This window comes from Euphorbia lathyris, chromosome 1, assembly GCF_963576675.1.
Source record: "Euphorbia lathyris chromosome 1, ddEupLath1.1, whole genome shotgun sequence".
Lineage (NCBI taxonomy): Eukaryota > Viridiplantae > Streptophyta > Magnoliopsida > Malpighiales > Euphorbiaceae > Euphorbia > Euphorbia lathyris.
The window spans coordinates 17,844,167-17,864,827 of record NC_088910.1 but is presented as its reverse complement, the minus strand read 5'-3'; the positions used below and the strand labels follow the sequence as shown (position 1 = coordinate 17,864,827).

The 20,661-nt window shown below is 35.2% G+C and overlaps 3 protein-coding genes across 10 annotated transcripts; all 3 read left to right on the top strand.

The window, feature by feature from the left end:
• The first annotated feature begins 1,389 nt into the window (after positions 1-1,389).
• Positions 1,390-6,193, top strand: LOC136223429 (disease resistance-like protein DSC1). 2 transcript variants are annotated; one of them, XM_066011427.1, is made up of 6 exons: positions 1,390-1,928; positions 2,052-3,141; positions 3,231-3,557; positions 3,645-5,174; positions 5,276-5,391; positions 5,512-6,193. In XM_066011427.1, exons 1-6 carry the CDS (start codon positions 1,492-1,494, stop codon positions 5,966-5,968), a joined length of 3,957 nt encoding a protein of 1,318 aa, XP_065867499.1. In that variant the 5' UTR covers positions 1,390-1,491; the 3' UTR covers positions 5,969-6,193. The 2 variants fall into 2 exon arrangements, with proteins under 2 accessions (XP_065867499.1, XP_065867490.1); XM_066011418.1 differs by having other exon boundaries at positions 5,276-6,191.
• Positions 6,194-6,527: 334 nt separating this feature from the next.
• Positions 6,528-19,838, top strand: LOC136223387 (F-box protein At5g03100-like). Of its 7 annotated transcripts, XM_066011391.1 has the most exons (7): positions 6,528-6,945; positions 7,047-7,124; positions 10,176-10,298; positions 12,907-13,015; positions 13,096-18,943; positions 19,054-19,221; positions 19,401-19,838. In XM_066011391.1, the coding sequence occupies exons 5-7, from the start codon at positions 17,846-17,848 to the stop codon at positions 19,659-19,661; spliced, it is 1,527 nt and encodes a 508-aa protein (XP_065867463.1). In that variant the 5' UTR covers positions 6,528-6,945; positions 7,047-7,124; positions 10,176-10,298; positions 12,907-13,015; positions 13,096-17,845; the 3' UTR covers positions 19,662-19,838. The 7 variants fall into 7 exon arrangements, with proteins under 7 accessions (XP_065867463.1, XP_065867436.1, XP_065867456.1 ...); XM_066011364.1 differs by having other exon boundaries at positions 12,907-18,943; XM_066011384.1 differs by having other exon boundaries at positions 10,176-13,015.
• On the top strand, positions 9,033-17,488 carry LOC136223427 (uncharacterized). Its single transcript, XM_066011404.1, has one exon. It carries the CDS (start codon positions 9,123-9,125, stop codon positions 9,945-9,947), a length of 825 nt encoding a protein of 274 aa, XP_065867476.1. The 5' UTR covers positions 9,033-9,122; the 3' UTR covers positions 9,948-17,488.
• Positions 19,839-20,661: the final 823 nt, after the last annotated feature.

Genomic DNA, 20,661 nt, shown 5'->3' with positions numbered 1-20,661 from the left:
CAATGGTGAAAACCACACCAAATAACGGTACTTTGTAAAAAACAAAGTAACCATAGCGAACATCTAAAAATATCTGAATTTTATATTAGTGTAATGGTTAAGTCTACTACAATTTTTTGTAACAATAATAATAAAATAATAACATAAACAAATTTAATTACATCATTAACTTTAGTTTTATCTAATTTGTATTTTATCCAAATGAATTTACAGAAATATTTTTAATTTTTTTATCCAAATTGGATAATTTTTTTTATCCAATTTGTATAAAAAAAACAATAATTTTTTTTTTTAAATTTTTTTCCACGTTTTGTTACTAATTGATGATAAAACGACATACATGTGAAGTGTAAATGATAAAATTCATGATCAAGAAAATGGTTTGATGAATTATTTTTCAAAATGACCAAATTTATCAACTTTAGAGATAAAAATATTTGTGATTACCAATATTAATGGTAAAATGTACCATTTTAGATATTAGATGTAAAATTGGTTTTGGATGTAAATATTAAAAATATTTTTACACCTTATTTCTTAATTTTATTAACAGTTCAAGTTTTATACGTTAAAATTTGAAGTTTGAGAATTACTAATAACCCTATAGTTCAGGATTATAATATAATTTAACAGGATATAATATAGGCTTAATACATCATTTGCCTCTGAACTTATCCAAAAAGATTGATTGACCCTCTGAACTTTGAAAGTGTTCCGATAGCCCTCTGAACTTGCATAAAATGTTCAATTAGCCTCCTGAACTTGCGTAAAATGTAATCAATTGATCACTCGGCCGTAAAAAAGTAAGTTAAATGCGGGAGATGTATTCCACGAGTCTTAAAAAAAGTAAAACGAACAAAATCGGAGTATACGATTCTAATATTAGAGAAGACAAGTTGTATAGTTAAGCAAACAATAACTTCTTTTTTAATCTATTTTTTAATTATGTAATAACATTCTAAGATGCGTGAAATACATCTTCCACATTTAACTTACTTTTTTACGACCGAGTGATCAATTGATTACATTTTATGCAAGTTCAGGAGGCTAACTGAACATTTTATGCAAGTTCAGGGGGCTATCGAAACACTTTCAAAGTTCAGGGGCCAATCAAGCTTTTTGGATAAGTTCACGGGCAAAATGATGTATTAAGCCTATAATATAAATTAGCTATATCATTATTAGAGGAATGCATCTATGCACCATTTTAGATCAGAAGCCTAATCCGCTGTGTCCCTCGTAAAATATGAGGTTAAATTTGTCAATTTAGAAGCCTAATCCGCTGTGTCCCTCGTAAATATGAGGTTAAATTTGTCATTTACCCCTAATATATCAAACAGCCCATCGCTGATTCCCTCCATTTAGTACAAAATTGGCGTAAGAATTTACTATATTTTTGTACGCTTCAGTTTTCAACTCTCACCAAAGTCAATGCTTAATGCTATGATCTTCATTGATTCCATCCCCAATTTTTTCCACTGTGCCTGAACAATGGCTTCTAGCTACGGAAGATACATTCCTTCTTCTCCTTCTTCCAATTTTTATCATGTCTTCTTCAGCTTCTTTGTTGAAGATGCCGCCAAAAGATTCGTCGGTTCTCTCTTTAGAGACCTGCAACGCAGAGGATTTCTCTGCTTCAAATCTAACGAAAAACTCGACACTGAGAAACCGATTCCATTGGAAGCCATTCAATGTTCAAGATTTTCGGTTGTTATCATCTCACAAGACTATATTTCTTCAAATCGGTGCTTGGATGAGCTTGTGGAGATCATTCATTGTAGAGAATCAAATGGTCAGTCTGTTCTCCCAATTTTCTATAACGTGGATTCGTATCAAATTAAAGAGCAATTAGGTTCGGAGATGGTGCAGAAATGGGGGGAAGCTCTCACCGAAGTCTCCTTAATTGATGGCTGGAATTTTCGAGACTGGTAATCGGTTTGATTGCTGTGAATTTTCATTTTAATGGTTTTATATTTGTTTAGAAATTTCCGTAATCAAATTGTTTAGGTTAGAATTTAAATTATCATTTCAACTTCATTGTATTTTGGTAGGCCTGATGAGCAGAAGTTAATCGAGGAAGTTGCCAATGTCATTACGAGAGAATGGAGTCATATGCCTTTAGGTGAGTTTAATGGCTTAATTGGAATTGATTCACGGATTGAGCAAATTCTCTCATTATTAGACATGGAATCATCAGGTGTTCTTTTCCTAGGAATTTGGGGCATGGGTGGTATTGGTAAAACAACCATTGCCAAAGCCTTGTTTAATCATATTTCCTCTAATTTTGAAGCTGCTTGTTTTGTTAATGTCAGTGAAGAGTTAGAAAAACTTTCAATTACTCGTTTACGAGAACAAATTCTGTCGAAAATCTTAGAAGAGAAGCGTTTGAATTTAGGAATGCATAGTGTATTGCCCCGGCATATCATGAATAGACTCAGGAGGAAGAAAATTCTTGTAGTTCTTGATACTGTTAGTGATGTAGAACAGTCTGCAACTTTAACTGGAGATCCTAGTTGGTTTGGTCCGGGAAGTCGAATAATCATAACTTGCAGAGATAAGCAAGTACTTATGCATAATGCTGGTGAAATATACGAGGTTAAAGGCTTAAATTACCATGAATCTCTTCAACTACTCAGCTTAAAAGCTTTCAAGCAAAATCATCCCATTGGAGATTACGTTAAGCTGTCACAGAGAGTTGTAAATTACACCAAAGGTGTCCCTTTAGCACTTAATGTTTTGGGTTCCTTTCTGTGCAACAAGCAAGAACAGGAATGGGAAAGTACATTAGAGAAACTCGAAGAATCTCCCAATTTGGAGGTTCAGAAGGTACTGAAAGTAAGTTATGATGGATTGGAACAGCTAGACAAGGATATATTTCTTGATATTGCCTGTTTCTTTAGAGGAGGCGATGTAGATTCTGTAATTGGTATTCTCGATGGTTGTGATTTTTTTCCTAGCAGTGGAATAAGTCGTCTCGTTGATAAGAGTCTCCTCGAAATCACAGACAATAAGTTGGACATGCATGATTTGTTGCGAGAAATGGGTCAGGACATTGTTCGAGGAGAATCAAATGGTAAGCCTGGCGGATGTAGCAGATTGTGGGATCCTGAAGATGTCTATCATGTATTGACAAGTAATAAGGTAATCCCTTCAATTCAACCACTAAAAAATCTTCTATGTTTAGATGTCAGTAGCAAACTTTTTGTAACATGTTCGTCGTGATTGGTCAGGGAAGTATCGCTACTGAAGGGATATTCCTGGACATTTCCAAATCTGAGAAAGTGAACTTTAGTCCTGCTGCCTTTTCGCCCATGTGCAATCTGAGATTACTCAAATTCTACCAGAACAGCACTCTGTCATGGAAGAATCCTTCTGGATTTATATCAGAATCTATGACAGAATCGAGGGATGGTCTTCAGTCTCTTCCTACTAAGTTGTGTTATTTCCATTGGCATGGATATCCATGGGAATGTTTGCCATCAGATTTTTTTATGGAGAATCTTGTTGAACTTAACATGCCATTCAGCCAAGTTAAAGAGCTCTGGCATGGAATCAAGGTATGCTTTTCTCCAGTATTCTTTTATTTTTTAGTCCTAACAACTATTATATATTGATTGGGCGTTTCAAATTTTTCTATTTATCAGCATCTCCGAAAGTTAAAACAGATTGACCTGCATGATTCCGAGAACCTCATTAGACTTCCAGATCTGTCTTCAGCTTTGAACTTAGAAAGGATAGTTCTTGATAACTGTACAAGTTTGCTTGAAATTCATTCATCCGTTCAGTGCCTTCACCGGCTTTCTTATCTTAGTCTATCTAATTGCAAGGAGCTGCAGAGTCTTCCGAGTCTCGTTTGTTTGGAATCCCTTCAGACCCTCAAACTTTCTAGCTGTGCAAATCTGAAGGAGTTTCCGGAGGTATCAGGACATATAGAAGAACTGCATTTGGATGGTACTAGATTGGAAGAATGGCCCTCCTCCATTCGTTTTCTGGACAGTCTAAGGATCTTATCCCTGGATCACTGCGAATGCCTCAAAACTCTTCCGAGCAGCATTCATCTCAATTCTCTCGATACTCTTGATCTCTCCTGGTGCTCTAGTCTCGAAAAGTTTCCAGAGGTTAAGGGGAATATCAAGCACTTAAATTTAAAGTACACCGGAATAGAAAAGTTACCCTCATCAATTGGATCTCTTTCTTCACTTGTTAAATTAAACCTGAAAGGCACAGCTATAGAAGAGTTGCCCTTGTCGATAGGGAATCTTACTTCTCTTGTTGAATTGAATCTTAAGGAGAGTTCGATAACAGAGCTACCATCATCAATTGGGAGTCTCACTTCACTTGTTAAATTGAATCTGTCAGTGTCTGGTATCGAAGAGCTGCCCTCATCCATCGGACAACTGTCCTCACTTGTTGAATTCAATCTTGAGAAGAGTTCATTAACAGCATTACCTTCATCGATAGGGTATCTTACTTCACTCGTCAAGTTGAATCTGGCAGTGACTGAAGTAAAAGAATTGCCTCCATCAATTGGAAATCTCTCTTCACTTGTTGAGTTAAATTTGAGCCAATGTCCGAGACTTGCGAGTCTTCCAAGCAGCATTGGTGAGCTCAAATGCCTGGAAAAGCTTTATCTCTGTGGCCTTAGAAGACTTAAGTCTCTTCCCAGAAGCATTCATCAGCTCAAACGACTTAAAGATCTTTATCTAAACCATTGCAAAAACTTAAGCAAATTGCCTCCTCTATCCGGTTTTGGTTCCTTAAGAGACCTTGTTTTAAGCTACACAGGAATAATAAAAATACCAAGCACCCTGGGTCACTTATCATCATTGCAGGTTCTACTTCTAAAATCGAACAATTTTATGAGGATACCTGCATGCATCAACCAACTTTTTTCGCTAGAAGTCCTCGATATATCCTACTGCAAGAGGCTCAAATCTCTGCCAGAGCTGCCTCCTCGAATAAGAGTTGTTCTTGCATATAATTGTACATCCCTAAGGACAGTATCAAGTCCGTTCATTCAACTCCAAGAATCAACAGAACAACCACCACTTGAAAAATCCGGATTCACATTTGCAAATTGCGTGAGCTTGGAGAAGGATGCTTGTGGATATATTCTGGAAAGCACTTTCCTCAAATTTCAGTGTTTAGCAACTGCTTTGCAGGAACTTCCCACAGTAAACTTTTCTCTCATTTCTCCTGTCAATTTCATTCGAATCGTCTCTCTATTTTGCTCACTTAGCTTTCCCTGTGTGTTTTTTTTTCAAAAATCTTACAGAGGGATGAAGATATACTAGTTTCTCCAGTGGTTTGTTTCCCAGGAAGTGAAGTTCCTGAGTGCTTCAGGTATCAAAGTAATGGATCTTCAATAGGTACTCTGCTGCCTCCCCATTGGTATGATACTAAGTTAGTTGGTTTCACTTTCTGTGCTGTTATTGAATTGGAGAATCTTTATTACTGTGATGGTTTCACTTTCGAATGCAATTTTTGTCTCGAAAATGAGTATGGCGACAGCCTCGAGTTCTGCTCCAGGGAGAGTGGAGAATGGGGGAACCAGTTTGCATTCGAGTCAGATCATGTCTTCTTCTGGAATACTAGCTGTGTTGATGTTCTTACCGAGCAAAGGTACGAGCGGCTCAAGGAGAATTCTTGCAGAGCCACGTTTGAGTACGAAGTGTATCTCGAGGATGAATTTAAGGTAATGTTGCCTGCTGGTTCAAGCAAGTTCAAGGTGAAAAGTTGTGGGTTCAATCCAGTTTATACAAAAGACGAGAAGGAAACGAATAGTTGGATTGATCAACCGAGTAGTTCTTATGATTCAATGGTGGTTTGCTTAAAGGATGCAGCAAGAAGTTTTGGTGAGCAGGTGATGGAAATCAATAGTAATAAGAAAAGAAGCAACAAATATAAGTCTGATAGAGATGAAGCAGAAGAGGAAAAGGAAAAACCACAACATAAAAAACTGAAATAGTTAATATATCTTTATACAATCAAATTAAGACTAGATTTCAATTTCTATGCCTCTTGTTGTGGACACTTTTCAAGTCTTTCACTTGTTTTCTCTTCTTTCACTATATCAGACTAATCACGCTGCAAATCTTTGTGTACACATTCTTCTAATATGTATAAATTTAATTAGAAATGCTTGTAGGTATATACTACATAAATTTCGAATATGTTGATTAAAATTAAAAACTAAAAAGATAAGTTTTTTACTTATATAACTAATTATTGATACTGTATGTAGAATCTGTGCACACACTAGGAATAACATAAATAGGAAAATACTATACTATAACAAGGAACCATATTTTGGACAATAATTCTTATTTTTCATTATTTCATTCCCATCTGGATTCGATTTCCGCTGCCATTGTTGAAGGCTTATTTTGATGTTCGATTTTGAAAATGAAAGCTCAAAATGAAAACAAGTTCAAAGTTCAGGAGCCATGGTTGTAATTTACCTCTAATTTATCAAACAGCCCCTTTCATTCCATTTAGTTAGCTAACTTGGCCGTAAGAATTTACATTTATGTACACCCTTCATTTTTCAACTCTGATCACCAAAGTCATGCTTAACCCATCCCCAATTTTTTTGTCCTGTGCCCGAACATGGCTTGCAGCTATAGGAGGGAGATCCATTCCTTTCTTCTTCTTCCAATTTTTATCATGTCTTCTTCAGTTTCTATGTTGAAGATGCCGCCAAAAGATTCGTCGGAGAGAGCTGCAACACTACACTACACAGAGGATTTCTCTGCTTCAAACCTACACTACACTATATTTCTTCAAATTGGTGCTTGGATTAGCTCGTGGAGATGATTCAATGTAGAGAAACAAATGGTCAGTCTGTTCTCCCAATTTTCTATATCGTCGTGGATTCGTATAAAATGAAAGAGCAATTAGGTTCAGAAATTGGGGGAAATCTCCTTAATTGATGGTTGGAGACTGGTAATCAGTTTAATTAATGTGAATTTTCATTTTAATCGGTTGAAATTTCTGCAATCAAATTGTTTAGGTTAGAATTTAATTTCATTGTATTTTGCTGCTAGGCCTGATGACGAGCAGAAGTTAATTGAGAAAGTTGAGAGAGAGAGAGAGAGAGAATGGAGTCGTATATATGCCTTGAGGTGAGTTTAATGACTTAATTGGAATTGATTCTCTCATTATTGGACATGGTGGAATTATCAGATGTTCTTTTCCTAAGAATTTGTGATATTGGTAAAACAACCATTGCCAAAACAGTGTTTAATCAAATTTCCTCTGATGTTGAAGCTGCTTCTTTTGTTAATGTCAGTGAAGAGTTAGAAAAACTTACAATTAATGTAGTAGCGGTGTCTAGGAAGAGCGATAGAATTATGAGTGTTAAGCTAGTGATAGGGGATGAGGTTGTGAATGTCATTAGTGCATATGCGCCACAAATAGGATTAGATGTGTCTATAAGACAAGCTTTTTGGGATGACTTAGAGGAAGTGGTGCAACAGGTTCCTAGGGATGAAAAAATGGTACTAGGGGGTGATCTCAATGGACACGTGGGTTCTAGGCGAGATGGGTTTGAGAGTGTTCATGGAGGGTATGGTTTTGGAGATAAGAATGAAGCAGGGAATGATATTTTGGAATTCGCATCAGCCTATGACTTGAGTATCATGAACACATGGTTTATGAAGAGAACATCCCACTTAGTGACTTATCGGAGTGGCGGTAATGCGAGCCAAATTGACTTCTTCTTAGTAAGGAGTGCTTAGAGAAAGAGTTATATTGATTGTAAGGTGATCCCTGGTGAGAGTACGACAACCCAACATAGAGTAGTGGTGATAGATTTTCGAAGTAGGAAATGTATAAGAAAACAAACACCTCAAGTAGAGACTAAGATTAAGTGGTGGAAATTGCAAGGGGAGAATCAACAAAAATTTGTGGATGAGATGACCAAAAAAGATATTTGGACTTGCAATATGGATTCAGATATAGATTCGATATGGAATAAGATGGAGCAGAGTATAAGGGAAGTAGCGAAGGAAGTTCTAGGGGAATCTAAAGGTAGCATGCCACTGGGTAAGAACACATCTTGGTGGACAGAAGAAGTACGACAAGCAGTAAAGAGTAAGAGAGAATCCTATAAACTATTGGGGAAATGTAGGAGTGACGAGAACTACGAAAAATACAAAGAGGCTAAAAGGGAAGTAAAGAAGGTCATACGAGATGCTAGAGCAAAGGTGAATCGGGATCTGTATACAAGATTGGATACGAAAGAAGGGGAAAGAGACATATATAGAATTGCTCGGATGAGAGATAGGAAGACGCGAGATCTCGGAAAAGTTAAATGTGTGAAGGATGTGGACCAGAAAGTCCTAGTTGGAGATAAGGATATCAAGGAACGATGGAGGTCCTATTTTGATGACTTATTTAATGGAGATCGCCAACAAGATGTTGGAGATATAAGTATCCATCACGATATGATAAATCACGAATGCCTGCGGAGAATTCAAAAGGGTGAAGTCAAAATGGCATTAAGTAAGATGAAGTTGAAGAAAGCAGTAGGACCTGATGGCATCCCTATTGAGATTTGGAGATGTTTGGGAGAAAGAGGAATCGAATGGTTGACGACGTTCTTCAACAAAATTTGGAGAAACAATAAGATGCCATCAGAATGGAGGAAAAGTACCTTAATCCCTTTGTATAAGAACAAAGGCGATGTCCAAGATTGTGCCAACTATCGGGGAATCAAATTAATGAGTCACACTATGAAACTTTGGGAGCGAGTGATCGAACAAAGGTTAAGGAGGACGGTGAAGATCTCGGAAAACCAGTTTGGCTTTATGCCGGGAAGATCAACTATGGAAGCCATCCATCTAATGAGACAATTAATGGAGCACTATCGAAATAAGAAGAAAGACTTGCATATGGTTTTCATTGACTTGGAGAAAGCATATGATAAGGTACCAAGGGAAGTACTTTGGTGGGCCTTGATAAGGAAAGGCATTTCGCGGAAATATATTGACATCATAAAGGACATGTATGAGGGAGTATGCACGAGTGTACGTACTAGTGTTGGGAAGACTGAAGAGTTTCTTATTACGATTGGAGTGCATCAAGGTTCCGCACTAAGCCCATTTCTTTTTGCCATCGTTATGGATGAACTAACAAGTTCACTTCAAGATGGTATACCATGGTGCATGCTGTTTGCAGATGATATCGTGTTGGTTGATGAGACGAAAGAAGGAGTGGAGAGGAAGTTGGAACTATGGAGACAAACTCTAGAATCTAGAGGCTTTAAGTTGAGTCGAAGTAAGACAGAATATTTGGAGTGTAAGTTTAGCGGCCGTAGGAGTAGGGAGACAGGGACAATCACCCTAGATGGGAGAGTTGTTCAGGCCTCGGATTGCTTCCGGTATTTAGGATCTATTATCCAAACGGATGGAGAAGTAGATGGAGATGTTGCTCATAGGATTAAAGCTGGTTGGTCGAAGTGGAAGAGTGCTACGGGTTTCCTTTGTGATCCCGGCATGCCTAATAGATTGAAGGGAAAATTCTACCGGACGGCAATTAGACCAGCATTGTTATATGGTACGGAGTGTTGGGCAGTGAAACACTGCCACATCCATAAGATGTCGGTGGCGGAGATGCGTATGTTGAGATGGATGTGTGGTCATACGAGAAAGGACCGGGTGCGTAATGAAATAATTAGGACAAAAGTAGGGGTCACATCTATTGAGAATAAAATGAGAGAAAACCGACTAAGGTGGTTTGGCCATGTGAGACGTAGAGCGCTTGATGCGCCGGTTAGGAGAACCGAAGAGTGGCAAAGGGATGTAGTGGTGAGGGGTAGGGGAAGACCTAAGCAAACTTGGAGGAGGGTGATCGAGAGTGATATGAGTTTACTGGGAATTGAGGAAAATATGGTAGTGGATAGGACGGATTGGAGGGAGCGAATCTGTGTCGCTGACACGACTTGACTTTCACGGTTTTATATGATGGTTCATGTTAGCCGACCCCGAATCATTTCGGGACTAAGGCTTTGTTGTTGTTGTAATGGTTTGCGAGTCGAATCGTTTGAATTTAGGAATGTATGGTGTATTAGTGATGAATAGACTTAGGAGGAAGAAAATTCTTCGTAGTTCTTTATAGTGTTAGTGATGTAGAATTTCTGGTTCTGTAATCGGATTGTGTTTTTTTCCTAGCAGTGGAATTGATAAGAGTCTCCTCAAAATCACAGACAACATGATTTGTTGCGAGAAATGGATCAGGACAGTCAAATGGTAAGTCTGGCGGATGTAGCAGATCATCATGTATTGACAAGTAATAAGGTAATCCCTTCAATTAAACCACTAATTATTGCAGAAACAGAGTTTTTTTTGTCTGTCCTTCCATGTTTTAATGAAAAATTTATGATTATTGCACAAAAACATACATTATATGAATAAATATCCCTGTTTGAGTCTTCAAATTTCTCCAACATTTTAAAAATCAGTAAATAAAAGAATAAATATGAAAGTTGCTCAAGATGTGCAAATAAAACTCTTCTTCTTATATTAAGAGTGTCTATGCCCTAAAGTTATATTACAAGTGTATGCTGTCAATTCCTAAATTATTAGAATCAAAATTAGACTAGTATGTATGTGTCTATCCTATTTATCTACGACTTCTCCAAACCATCTTCTCCTCTTTGCCATCTTCTCCTCTTGTTCTTGCTTATCTTCCTTCTTTCCAACTCTTTCTCTTCCTTTCTCTTCACGAGAAATCTGTGTCAAAGGTCTTTTCTTTGAATTTGGTTGCTTTTCTAATTCCTTCTTCACATCAGCTGAAACTCTTTCCTCAAAATCTAGGAAAGAGTAGTCTCTTGCTTCCTTAATCCTTTGGATTTTTTCCTCCATGGTCATGGAAGAAAAATTTAGCTTTGTTGAACCTCTGGATCTACCTTTTCCACAAGGTAATGGTTTTACCCTTTTCTGGAAATCTAGTTTTTTGAAACTAGCCAGTGGGATTGGCTGTGGAAATTTAGCAGGAATATGTGAAACTGGGTTCATAGGAATAGGTGGAATTGGGTTCAAATTACCCATAGACTTGTTATTTCCTCCATTTTCCGAACGAAGCTTCTTTCTATAAGCTTCCTTCAATCTCTCTCTTAATGCCATATCATATGCCATGGCTGCTTTTCTTGAAAAAGAAGATGTTTTTCTTGAAAATTGAAATAATAAGAATTTTTTCCTTTTCAATTAATCGATGTAAAGGAATAATGTTAATAGTATTGCTATTTATATAGTGACTCTCTTTAGGACTACTCATTTGATTTGATTTTATTTGAATTACTCATTTGAATCTTTAGAGTTAATTGCTCCTTTGAAATATTTACTATTTTCCATAATTCTTTTGAAATTTTGACTATTAAGATTTTAAAAAGTCAAAATTTTCCAAAAATAATGGTTTTTATTTTTATGTTTTCACCTTTTTCTTTTTTTTTAACCTTAAAAAAAAAAATGGGGTCAAATATGGGTCTCACAACATTGACTATTTGCATTTTTCCTTAAAACATAAAATAAAATATTAAAATTTTGGCGGTTAAAAATCGATAAGTGTCAATATGCTTAGTTTTTAATTCTATTTTTGTATATATAATGAGACCCTTACTCTATACTAACATGAAGTCCATATTTTTCAACCATAAAAATGAAAAAGGACAAAGTCTTAAACTTTGGGTCAACAATGTAACTTTTTTTAGAGAGTCAATAATATAATTAAAATATGAGGGAAGGAAAGGCTCAATATGCACATTAACTCAATCGAATGAAATTGAAATAACCACAAAATCAAATATCTTTTTATGCAATTAAAGATTTGTGAGAAATTGAGCAAAGTCGAAGAAACTAAAAAAAACAGATAAAAAAAATGTCTTTCACATATAGAATTTATTAGTATTTAATAGGCTTAATACATACCCAGCCCCCTAAAGTTGTCCATTTTATTCATTTAACCCTTCAACTTAAGGGACATCCTTTTAACCTCCTAAACTCCAAAAAAACGCTACTTTTAACCCCCTATTTTAGAATGTCGAGATATAATATTGTCCGTGTGTATCACGCGCGTGACACGTGTGTATTCTGAATTACCCAGCCCCCTAAAGTTGTCCATTTTGTTCATTTAACTCCCTCACCTCACGGGCCGCCCCTTTAACCCCCTAAACTCCAAAAAAATGCTACTTTTAACCCCATATTTTAGACTGCCGAAATATAATGTTGTCCGTGTGTATAATTTGCTCTTTTCTTTCCTACTTTCTTCTTTTGAAAGTCCTTAATATTGAAAAATTGCTATAAATATCATTTAGTCATCACTTCTCTTCCACTGTATTCTATACTTCATATCAAATCAGATTTTAACTCTTCCTTTGTATTGCCTTCCACTGTATCTATATACACTGTGGTCATAATTCATACAAAGTTAAAGCATTTTTTACAATTCCAACGTGGATTGAGACCAAAAAAAGCACCAATTAAAAATTAGAAAGACACCAATTAAATCTTCTTTATCTCCAATGCCCGTACTTGAGTTGAAACTAGGATTTTTTTGGAGTTTAGGGGGTTAAAGGGTTGTCCCGTGAGGTGAGGGGGTTAAATGAACAAAATGGACAACTTTAGGGGGCTGTATGCATTTTTTTTACCGTTGGAGGCAAGAACAAAATCCTCCCACGCGCCTCCTGTGTTTGAGACACAAACGTTGACTAGGTCAATGCCACGTCGGATGATAGGGGGTTAAAAGTAGCGTTTTTTTTGGAGTTTAGGGGGTTAAAAGGATGTCCCTTAAGTTGAAGGGGTTAAATGAATAAAATGGACAACTTTAGGGGGCTGAGTATGTATTAAGCCTATTTAATATAGCATCAAATAAAATGCATTAGGGGATGATATAGGCTGAACCCACCAGACAGGGAACAAGGCCCATCAGCCAAAGTAGTCACTAAAGTGAAGAGTCGGTTCAGACCCGGTCCACGTCAGAAGCCTTACATAAAGATAATCAATCTCATTAGTAAGAGGTCTGGCTTCTCTCTTACTTTCTCTCTAATTATATTCTCTCCCATTTACATATCTAACTTGAGCGTCATAGTGTTCCTAGGGACCGTTCCTGGTATAGGAGGAGTCATCAACAATAAAGTGACCCCGGAAATCCCACGTCTCCATTATTTGGTATGGTGAGTATGGAGTAGTAAGCAATCTCATTTCCTGCCGTTTACAAAATCCATTCGATAGCAAATTATGAAGAATCATTAACCCATACATGTTAAAGAAATATTGGTTGCACCTAGTGGGGCGTCTTGCCCTGGGTGGGAGGAAACTTCATTAAGCCTAGTCAGAACATCTCGCCCCTTTGCTCACTTGGATTTCATCGACTCGTTTGACCTCCTGAATGACCTTTTTCTATCATGCTTCACAATCGTAACTAAAGTAAGAAAAATCAACTCGAACCTAAATAGCTCGCGACAAAGACCGACAGAGTCAACCAAAGATACAAAGTCAAAACGCGAAGAACCCATGAAATTCAAGTAGCTTAGTGAGCTGGACATAACTGCTTGACGAGCTACGACATAAGAAAGAATTCAATTCTATCGAAACTCTACTCAAGGAGGTTTGGTTTTATCCCACTTAGACTACTCTATTCTGAACAAAAGGAGGATAGAAGACCTACTAGAGATCAGAGGACGATCCAATTCCTATAAATAGTAGTTTTTCCAATGTAATTTACATCATTAGTTACCATAGTTTTAGTTTTAGCTTACATTCAGTTTAGTTTTCGTTACGCTTCAGATTTATATTTCATTTTAGCTTAGTTTGTTCAATGAATTTTGTTCTACTTATCAATGAGCTAAACATTGGTTTGTCTTTCATTTCCATTTATTAATTTAAGTTGTTCAATTTGAGTTTCTCTTCATCTCCATTCTATTTCGTCTTACAATCTCGAATTAACAACCCGACTGAGTTCAACATCAATCCATCTCATCATGCCTATGTGTTTTAGCTCAAACATGAGCTAAATCACTTTAGGTTAGGATGACAGTGAACCATGTTTGACAAGTATGGATCGTTAATAAGTGTCTAAGTTGTGTTGTAGGAAGAATAACGAGAGAATTAGTTAAAACGTATTTGCTTACCTCTATCTAAGAAACATAACCAAGTAATTAGTTAGAGAGGTTGAATTATGAAACCAAGTTGATAGTTTAAGATCTTTGTTGAAAGCAAGTCGATAGTTTAACCAGAGCAAGAGAGAGAAGCTAATAAATAATGAGGGTTTTAATTTAAATAGTTAACAAACACGTTAATAGGATTTAAGGAGTTAATTGTTGACTAGGATTAACTTTACACATGTCAAAAATTATAATGGTACATGCAAAGGGACAGAAAGGTAGGGGTGGCCATGGAGCGGTAAAAATCCAAAAATCGTGGGATCCGAACCGACAGTATCAGGAAAAAACTGAATTTTTTTAGTACAGAATTGGACGCGGAGGAATTTTTAACCTCGAAAACTAAATTTAAGCAAGGTGTTACTACCTCCAAACCTTGGGGATCTGAATCCTCGATAAATAGCCGAAGCTGTATATATTAGAAATTATACGTATTTTGTATAAATATTACAAAACCTGTTAGTTTACTCAACATAAGCTAAGCTGAGTGTTGCAATTTATTTCTTTTTGCCTGAGTAGGGCCTGAAATACGAATATTTCTTTTGAATATACTATTACACACTATCTTGCATTCTATAAGTTTTTTAATATGGTTAAATACATCATTTCACTCCGAATTTGTGCAAAAAGCTAGATTGCCTCTTGAACTTTTAAAGTGTTCGGATAGTTTTCTAAACTTATATAAAGTATCTAGTTGGCCCCCTGAATTTATATAAAATGTAATTAATTAATCACTTGGTTGCAAAAAAAAAAAGAAAAAGAGAACAAGTTAAATATGAAAGATGTATTGTATGTGTCTTAAAAAAGTAAAATAACCAATGTTGGGGTATACGATTCTAATATTAGACAAGTTTTACAGTTGAGTAAGTAATGACTTCATTTTTAATATGTTATATGAATTGGTATATAATAACATTTTAAGGTGTCTGTAACACATCTTCCGTATGTATCTTACTTTTTTGAAACAAAGTGATTAATTGATTATATTTTACGCAAGTTCAGGAAGCTAACTGGACATTTTATACAAGTTGAGGGGACTATCAGGATATTTTAAAAGTTAAGAGGACAATCAAACTTTTTAGACAAGTTCGAGAAGCAAATGATGTATTAAGACATTTAATTTAGGGATAAAGTGCAAATTTTCCCTTAACGTTTTTAGAGAAGTGCATATTTACCTTTAACGTATGAAATTGTGCAATTTTACTCTAGCATTATCAAACAAGATCAATTTTACCCCTAACATTACCAAACAAGATCAATTTTACCTCTGCCTAACAGAAAATTTAAACGAACTATTTTATTGTTATTCAACTCGTCATTTATTTATCACACATCAGACATTTCAAACATCAATCATGTCTAAAATATTTATTTTGTTACTAACACAGTTACAAATAACTTGTCGAAATGACAATATTTAAGTCTTTCAGATATAAGTTAATCACAAAAAACTGTATAAAATGCTTACTATGTTATTAAAACAGGTATAACAACTCGTCAAAATATATATAGTTGCTTTATTTTATCGATAAATTTGTTTGGAGATCTTTATCGACAAATTTGTTTGGAGATCTGATGTGATAGTCGAATAACTCTTAAATAAGCTAAATTTTCTGTTGTGTAAGGGTAAAATTGAACTTGCTTGGCAAGGTTAAGGGAAAAATTGCACAATTTCATACATTAAGGGTAAATTTACGTTTCTTAAACAACGTTAAGGGGAAATTTGGACATATCCTTTAATATATATGCATACATATCCATATTTTCTGACCATTCATCATTCAGCTTTACCATTGCATGCATTTACACGTTCTAAAATCATTGTTAGAAAGGATTCTGCCTATGCTAAAAAAATATAATACAAAAGTTTATCTATTGACTCTAGATTTTTAGAATGTATATATTTTTGGATAATTTATTCTAGTTTTACATATAATTTTACTATTTTATACCATTACATATTAGTGATTTTTATAATTTTATAATTTTTTTTTGATGATGGGGATCCCCAATCATCTATGGAGACCAATACAAGCAAAAAAAAAAAAAAAAAAACCCTGAATCTCTTTTTGGGATTCCTTGAATCCGTCCCCAAAATTATTGGGGACGGAATAGAAAATGTATTTGGTATAATACATTTGGAACATTCTACTAAATTTTCAAAACACAACAAATAGAATAAATAATAAAATTTGAGGGACAAATTAGATTTTACCATCTAAACCTGGGTATGGTATGGGGCCGGCGAGCCCGTTCGGCCCGTCCAAGCCTATTTAGCCGGCTTGGACACATAAAAATGCTGTTAGGCCCGGCCCAGCCCAAGCCCGTATAAGCCTGCTAAAAACTAGACGGGCTTGGGTTTTATTAATTTTATATTAGCCCGACCCGATATATATATATATATATAAAAATAATATTATATTATATAAATATAAAATATAATTTATTTTTTATAAACATAAATTATATTGTGATAAATATAAATATAAATACTCCAGAGAAAAAAATTCATACTTCCAGTAAAAGAATTCATACTTCCAAAAAAAAGAAAACAATGTGATCATTATTGTATGTTTTTTTTTATTTAATTGCTTTTTGGATTTAATTAGTAAATTTATGACTTTAATTTTTTTTTAATATACATATGAGTTTGGACGGGCAGGTTTGGGATTCAGATCTTAGGCCCGAACCCGACTAAATTTCTTGCGGACTGGGCTGGACTTGAGCTGATTAGGCTTTATTAAAAGCCTGAAAGGCCCGGTCCGAGCCAGCCCGGCCCATGCCCAAGTCTAACCATCTATATAAGTTATCCCTATGTCTTATACCACCCCCTATAAGTATAATTTCAGAAAGATAAGTCTTATCAGTCTCTTGTCTCACCATCCTATCTCCCCAAGCAAAAAGAAAATTCTCATTTTTCTTATCCCTATCTCTCCTCCTAAATTAAATAATTTTTTAAAAGTGTCTTTTACTTATCTTTCCTAAGAAAAAGAAGGTCTTTTACCCATTGCTTAATAGGTAAATTTTACTCATTCTCATGTATGACCACTAAATTTAATAACATAACATAAAAATTACTCAACTTTACACTAATATTATAATCATTAAACTTCAATTAACGTCTCAAAATAACTAGTGACGATCTCAAAATAATTTTTTTAAATAATTGATGATATTATAAACAATTTTAATTCTTCAAAATTTTATTTTTCAGGTCATTTATGTGTTGTTTGGTTAAAAGCGGAAGTGAATTTTTAGTGAAATGACCAGTGACGACCTCAAAATAAAAAATGTGGTTTCTAGGTAATCTTTAATTCTCAAATATTCTCATTTTGAGGTCGTTAAAATCATTTTAATGCGTTAGTTAAAGTTTAGTGAAAACAAAGTGTAAATTGAGTGACTTAGGTTTTGAGGTTGAGTAGTTATACAGTGAAAATGATTAATGTTTAGTGGCTATGGATGTAATTTACCCATGCTTAATTCGACATTAATTAAACAACAGAGAACTGGAAGAGACAAAAGTGTAAAATCAAATGAAGGGTAGTCGAAGAGATAGATACATTGATTAAATCTCACTCTTCCCAATTAGTTGAAAGTATGTAATTAATGAAGCCAAACCACAATTCCATATCATTATAGTATTCTTCCACAATTCCGTATCAGCCTTAGTTACAAGGTTGGAGTGAAATGGGAAGCAAAAGGGCGAAGAAGTGGAAGAAGTGGAAGGAGAAAGAAGATCGAATTAGTGCTTTGCAAGATTCCATCATTCAACATATCCTCTCCCTTTTGTCATCGACCAAAAAGGCTATTCAAACTAGTGTTTTATCGAAACGATGGCAGAAACAATGGACTGGTGTTCCTATCCTCATTTTCAAATTCCATGGTTTTTCTGGTAAAGACATCTCTTATATATCTAGATCCATTGACAACACTCTAATTCTTCATAACTGCTTGAAGATCCAGAAATTTCATATTAAATCAGGTGGCTATAACTTCGCAAAGGATCCTACCTGTAATGTGAAACTCCAGTTCGCAATAACAAAACAGGTGGAGGAGCTATTCTTCGAATTTTATGGCGTAGACAAGTTTACGTTTCCGAATTTCTTTTTCAACTATGCTTCATTGGTTAAATTACGGCTCACTAATTGTACTTTGATGCCTAATGGGAGGGTAAATTGGGAGCATCTCAAGGATTTGTATATAGAATATTGTTTATGTCCTACTCCAGCAATTGCAAGTGTTGTAGCGGGCAGTCCGTTGCTTGAATCATTGGAAATTAACTACTGTCTAGGGTTTGATCGTCTTGCTATTGCTTCCAAAACGTTGAAAAGATTGGTTTTGGCGAATCCTGTTGAAGATTTTGTTCTCAAAATTTCGTGTCCAAACCTTGTAGAATTCTGTGTTAAGGCCCGTGATTTTGACGGCTTTTTTAGGCTGTCAGCTGGAGTGATTGAAAATGTTTTATCTAGCAGCCTATCACTTGAATTGATGGAATTAATAGAATGTGATGTGCTTGAACAGCTTGTTATTGATTCAAACTCGTTGAAGAAATTGGTTTTAGTGGAGATTCAAACTGATGCAATTGTAATTTCGTGTTCCAATCTTAAGGAATTGCATTTGTATTCTTTGTTTATTGAAAGAATTAAATTGATGAATATGCAGTCTTCAATTTGTGTTACTGTCAACTTTAATTGTGATTATGTGATTTATAATGAAAATTTGGCGATGATACTTGAGGAGCTTGGCCATGTGAAGGACCTAAATTTCGGACCCTGCGTTATCAAGGTAACTGCATTATTGTAACTTTTCCATTTGATTTTAACTATTGTTATTATTTGCTGTTGGAAAAAGCTGGTCTTCTGATATTCATAGTTTTCGTTTCATTATCCTTAAAGATGCTACCATCTTTGGAGATAAGAGGTATATGTTCTACATCAATCAACATAAAGCGTTTGACTTTTGATGGTGGTCCTAATTTTGTTGAGAACCTTCCTGGAATTGCATATGCTCTTCGCAGTTCTCCCGAACTTAAGAAATTAGTTATAACTTTGCGGCAATATGAGGTAAGTTTTGTTGGAACAATCTTAACATCAAATTTAATTGAAGCCTTATGTAATTTATATTTAATGAATTTTCTCAAAGGAATGATAATGTTAAAATGCATTGTTGTAAATGGCAAAGCATATGGTTTAATGAGCTAATAGATATTCAATTTCTTGTTGCTAATAAACTCTATTTCCAGTGTAAAACGCCTCATCATTTTCTGAACTTGAATATTTCTGGAGAGAACTACTGGAATTCAAAGGGAGCTGACTTCAATTGTTTGGTGTCACATTTGAAGATTGTTAAAATTTTCGGCGTCTCTAAGCATGTTGATCAACTTAATCTTGTGTTCAACTTTGTTGAGTTTCTTTTTAAAAATGCAAGAGTGTTGGAAAAGATGGTCGTGGTTATGGAAAATCGTAGACCTGATTTTATGTTTGAGTTTCTCAAAAGTTGTTAAGTTTTTCAAGAATTTCTCAGCACTCCGTTGTGGAGTTGTTATGTTCCAAGTCACCAACGGCATCTTACTATTCATGCTACTGGATATATTAGCTTTTTGTTTTTGTATTTGTTGAGATTGTCCATCTGATCCATGTTTGAACTCTTAAAACCACCTCTTAATGCATCTCATCTTTCAGTTTTACATTTAGTCTTGCTTCTAAAATTAGTTAGCTGTAAATATCCTTTTTTATTGGTTGATCCATTTTTTTTTTATCTATTCTGTGAATTTTTTTATCTAATCCAACCTCTTCTCTGATTAGGTTTTCCATGGCTTACTTCAATTACAACTCTACAACTTGTGTTTCGAAATTTGCAATTAAGGACTACATTTTCTGAAAAAAGAAATTAATATTTTATTAAATTATTTATGCTAGTGTTATAAAGAAAATAAGATAACCAACTCTTCTTCTTAGATTAAGGTTTCTTGCGAGTATTACTTAATTTATTTACAATTCTACAACTTTTACCTTACCCCTAAATATCTAGGTAAGTATATATTTCTAAAAATTGAAGTAGGTTAAGTGCATATTATCTTTAACATGAAAATAATACAATTTTTTTTAATATTATTAAATTTTTTTTTTGGTAGAAACAGGAAAGAAAACAAACCAACACCGAGACAAAAGCTAACCTGGGATCAGCCTAGGAAAGCTAACTCCAACTCTGTCCTCTAAGAGGAGAGAAGAAAGATAGATAGGAGGATCAGAAAGGGTGGAAACACCTAACATCCCCTCGTGCCCAGCCGCCGCCAAGCGATCCGCAATTCGATTTTGTTCTCTGTAGATGTGGCTGAACTCTAAGGACTCAAAGGAGGAGCCAAAACTTCTTATTGCTTTGATAAGGTTCTGGCTACTAAGACAAAAAACATGATTATTAGAAATCATACTAATAGCCTCCATATTATCAGACTCCACAGCAAGCTTTTTAATACCCAGATTTCTGGCAAGCTTGACTCCAGA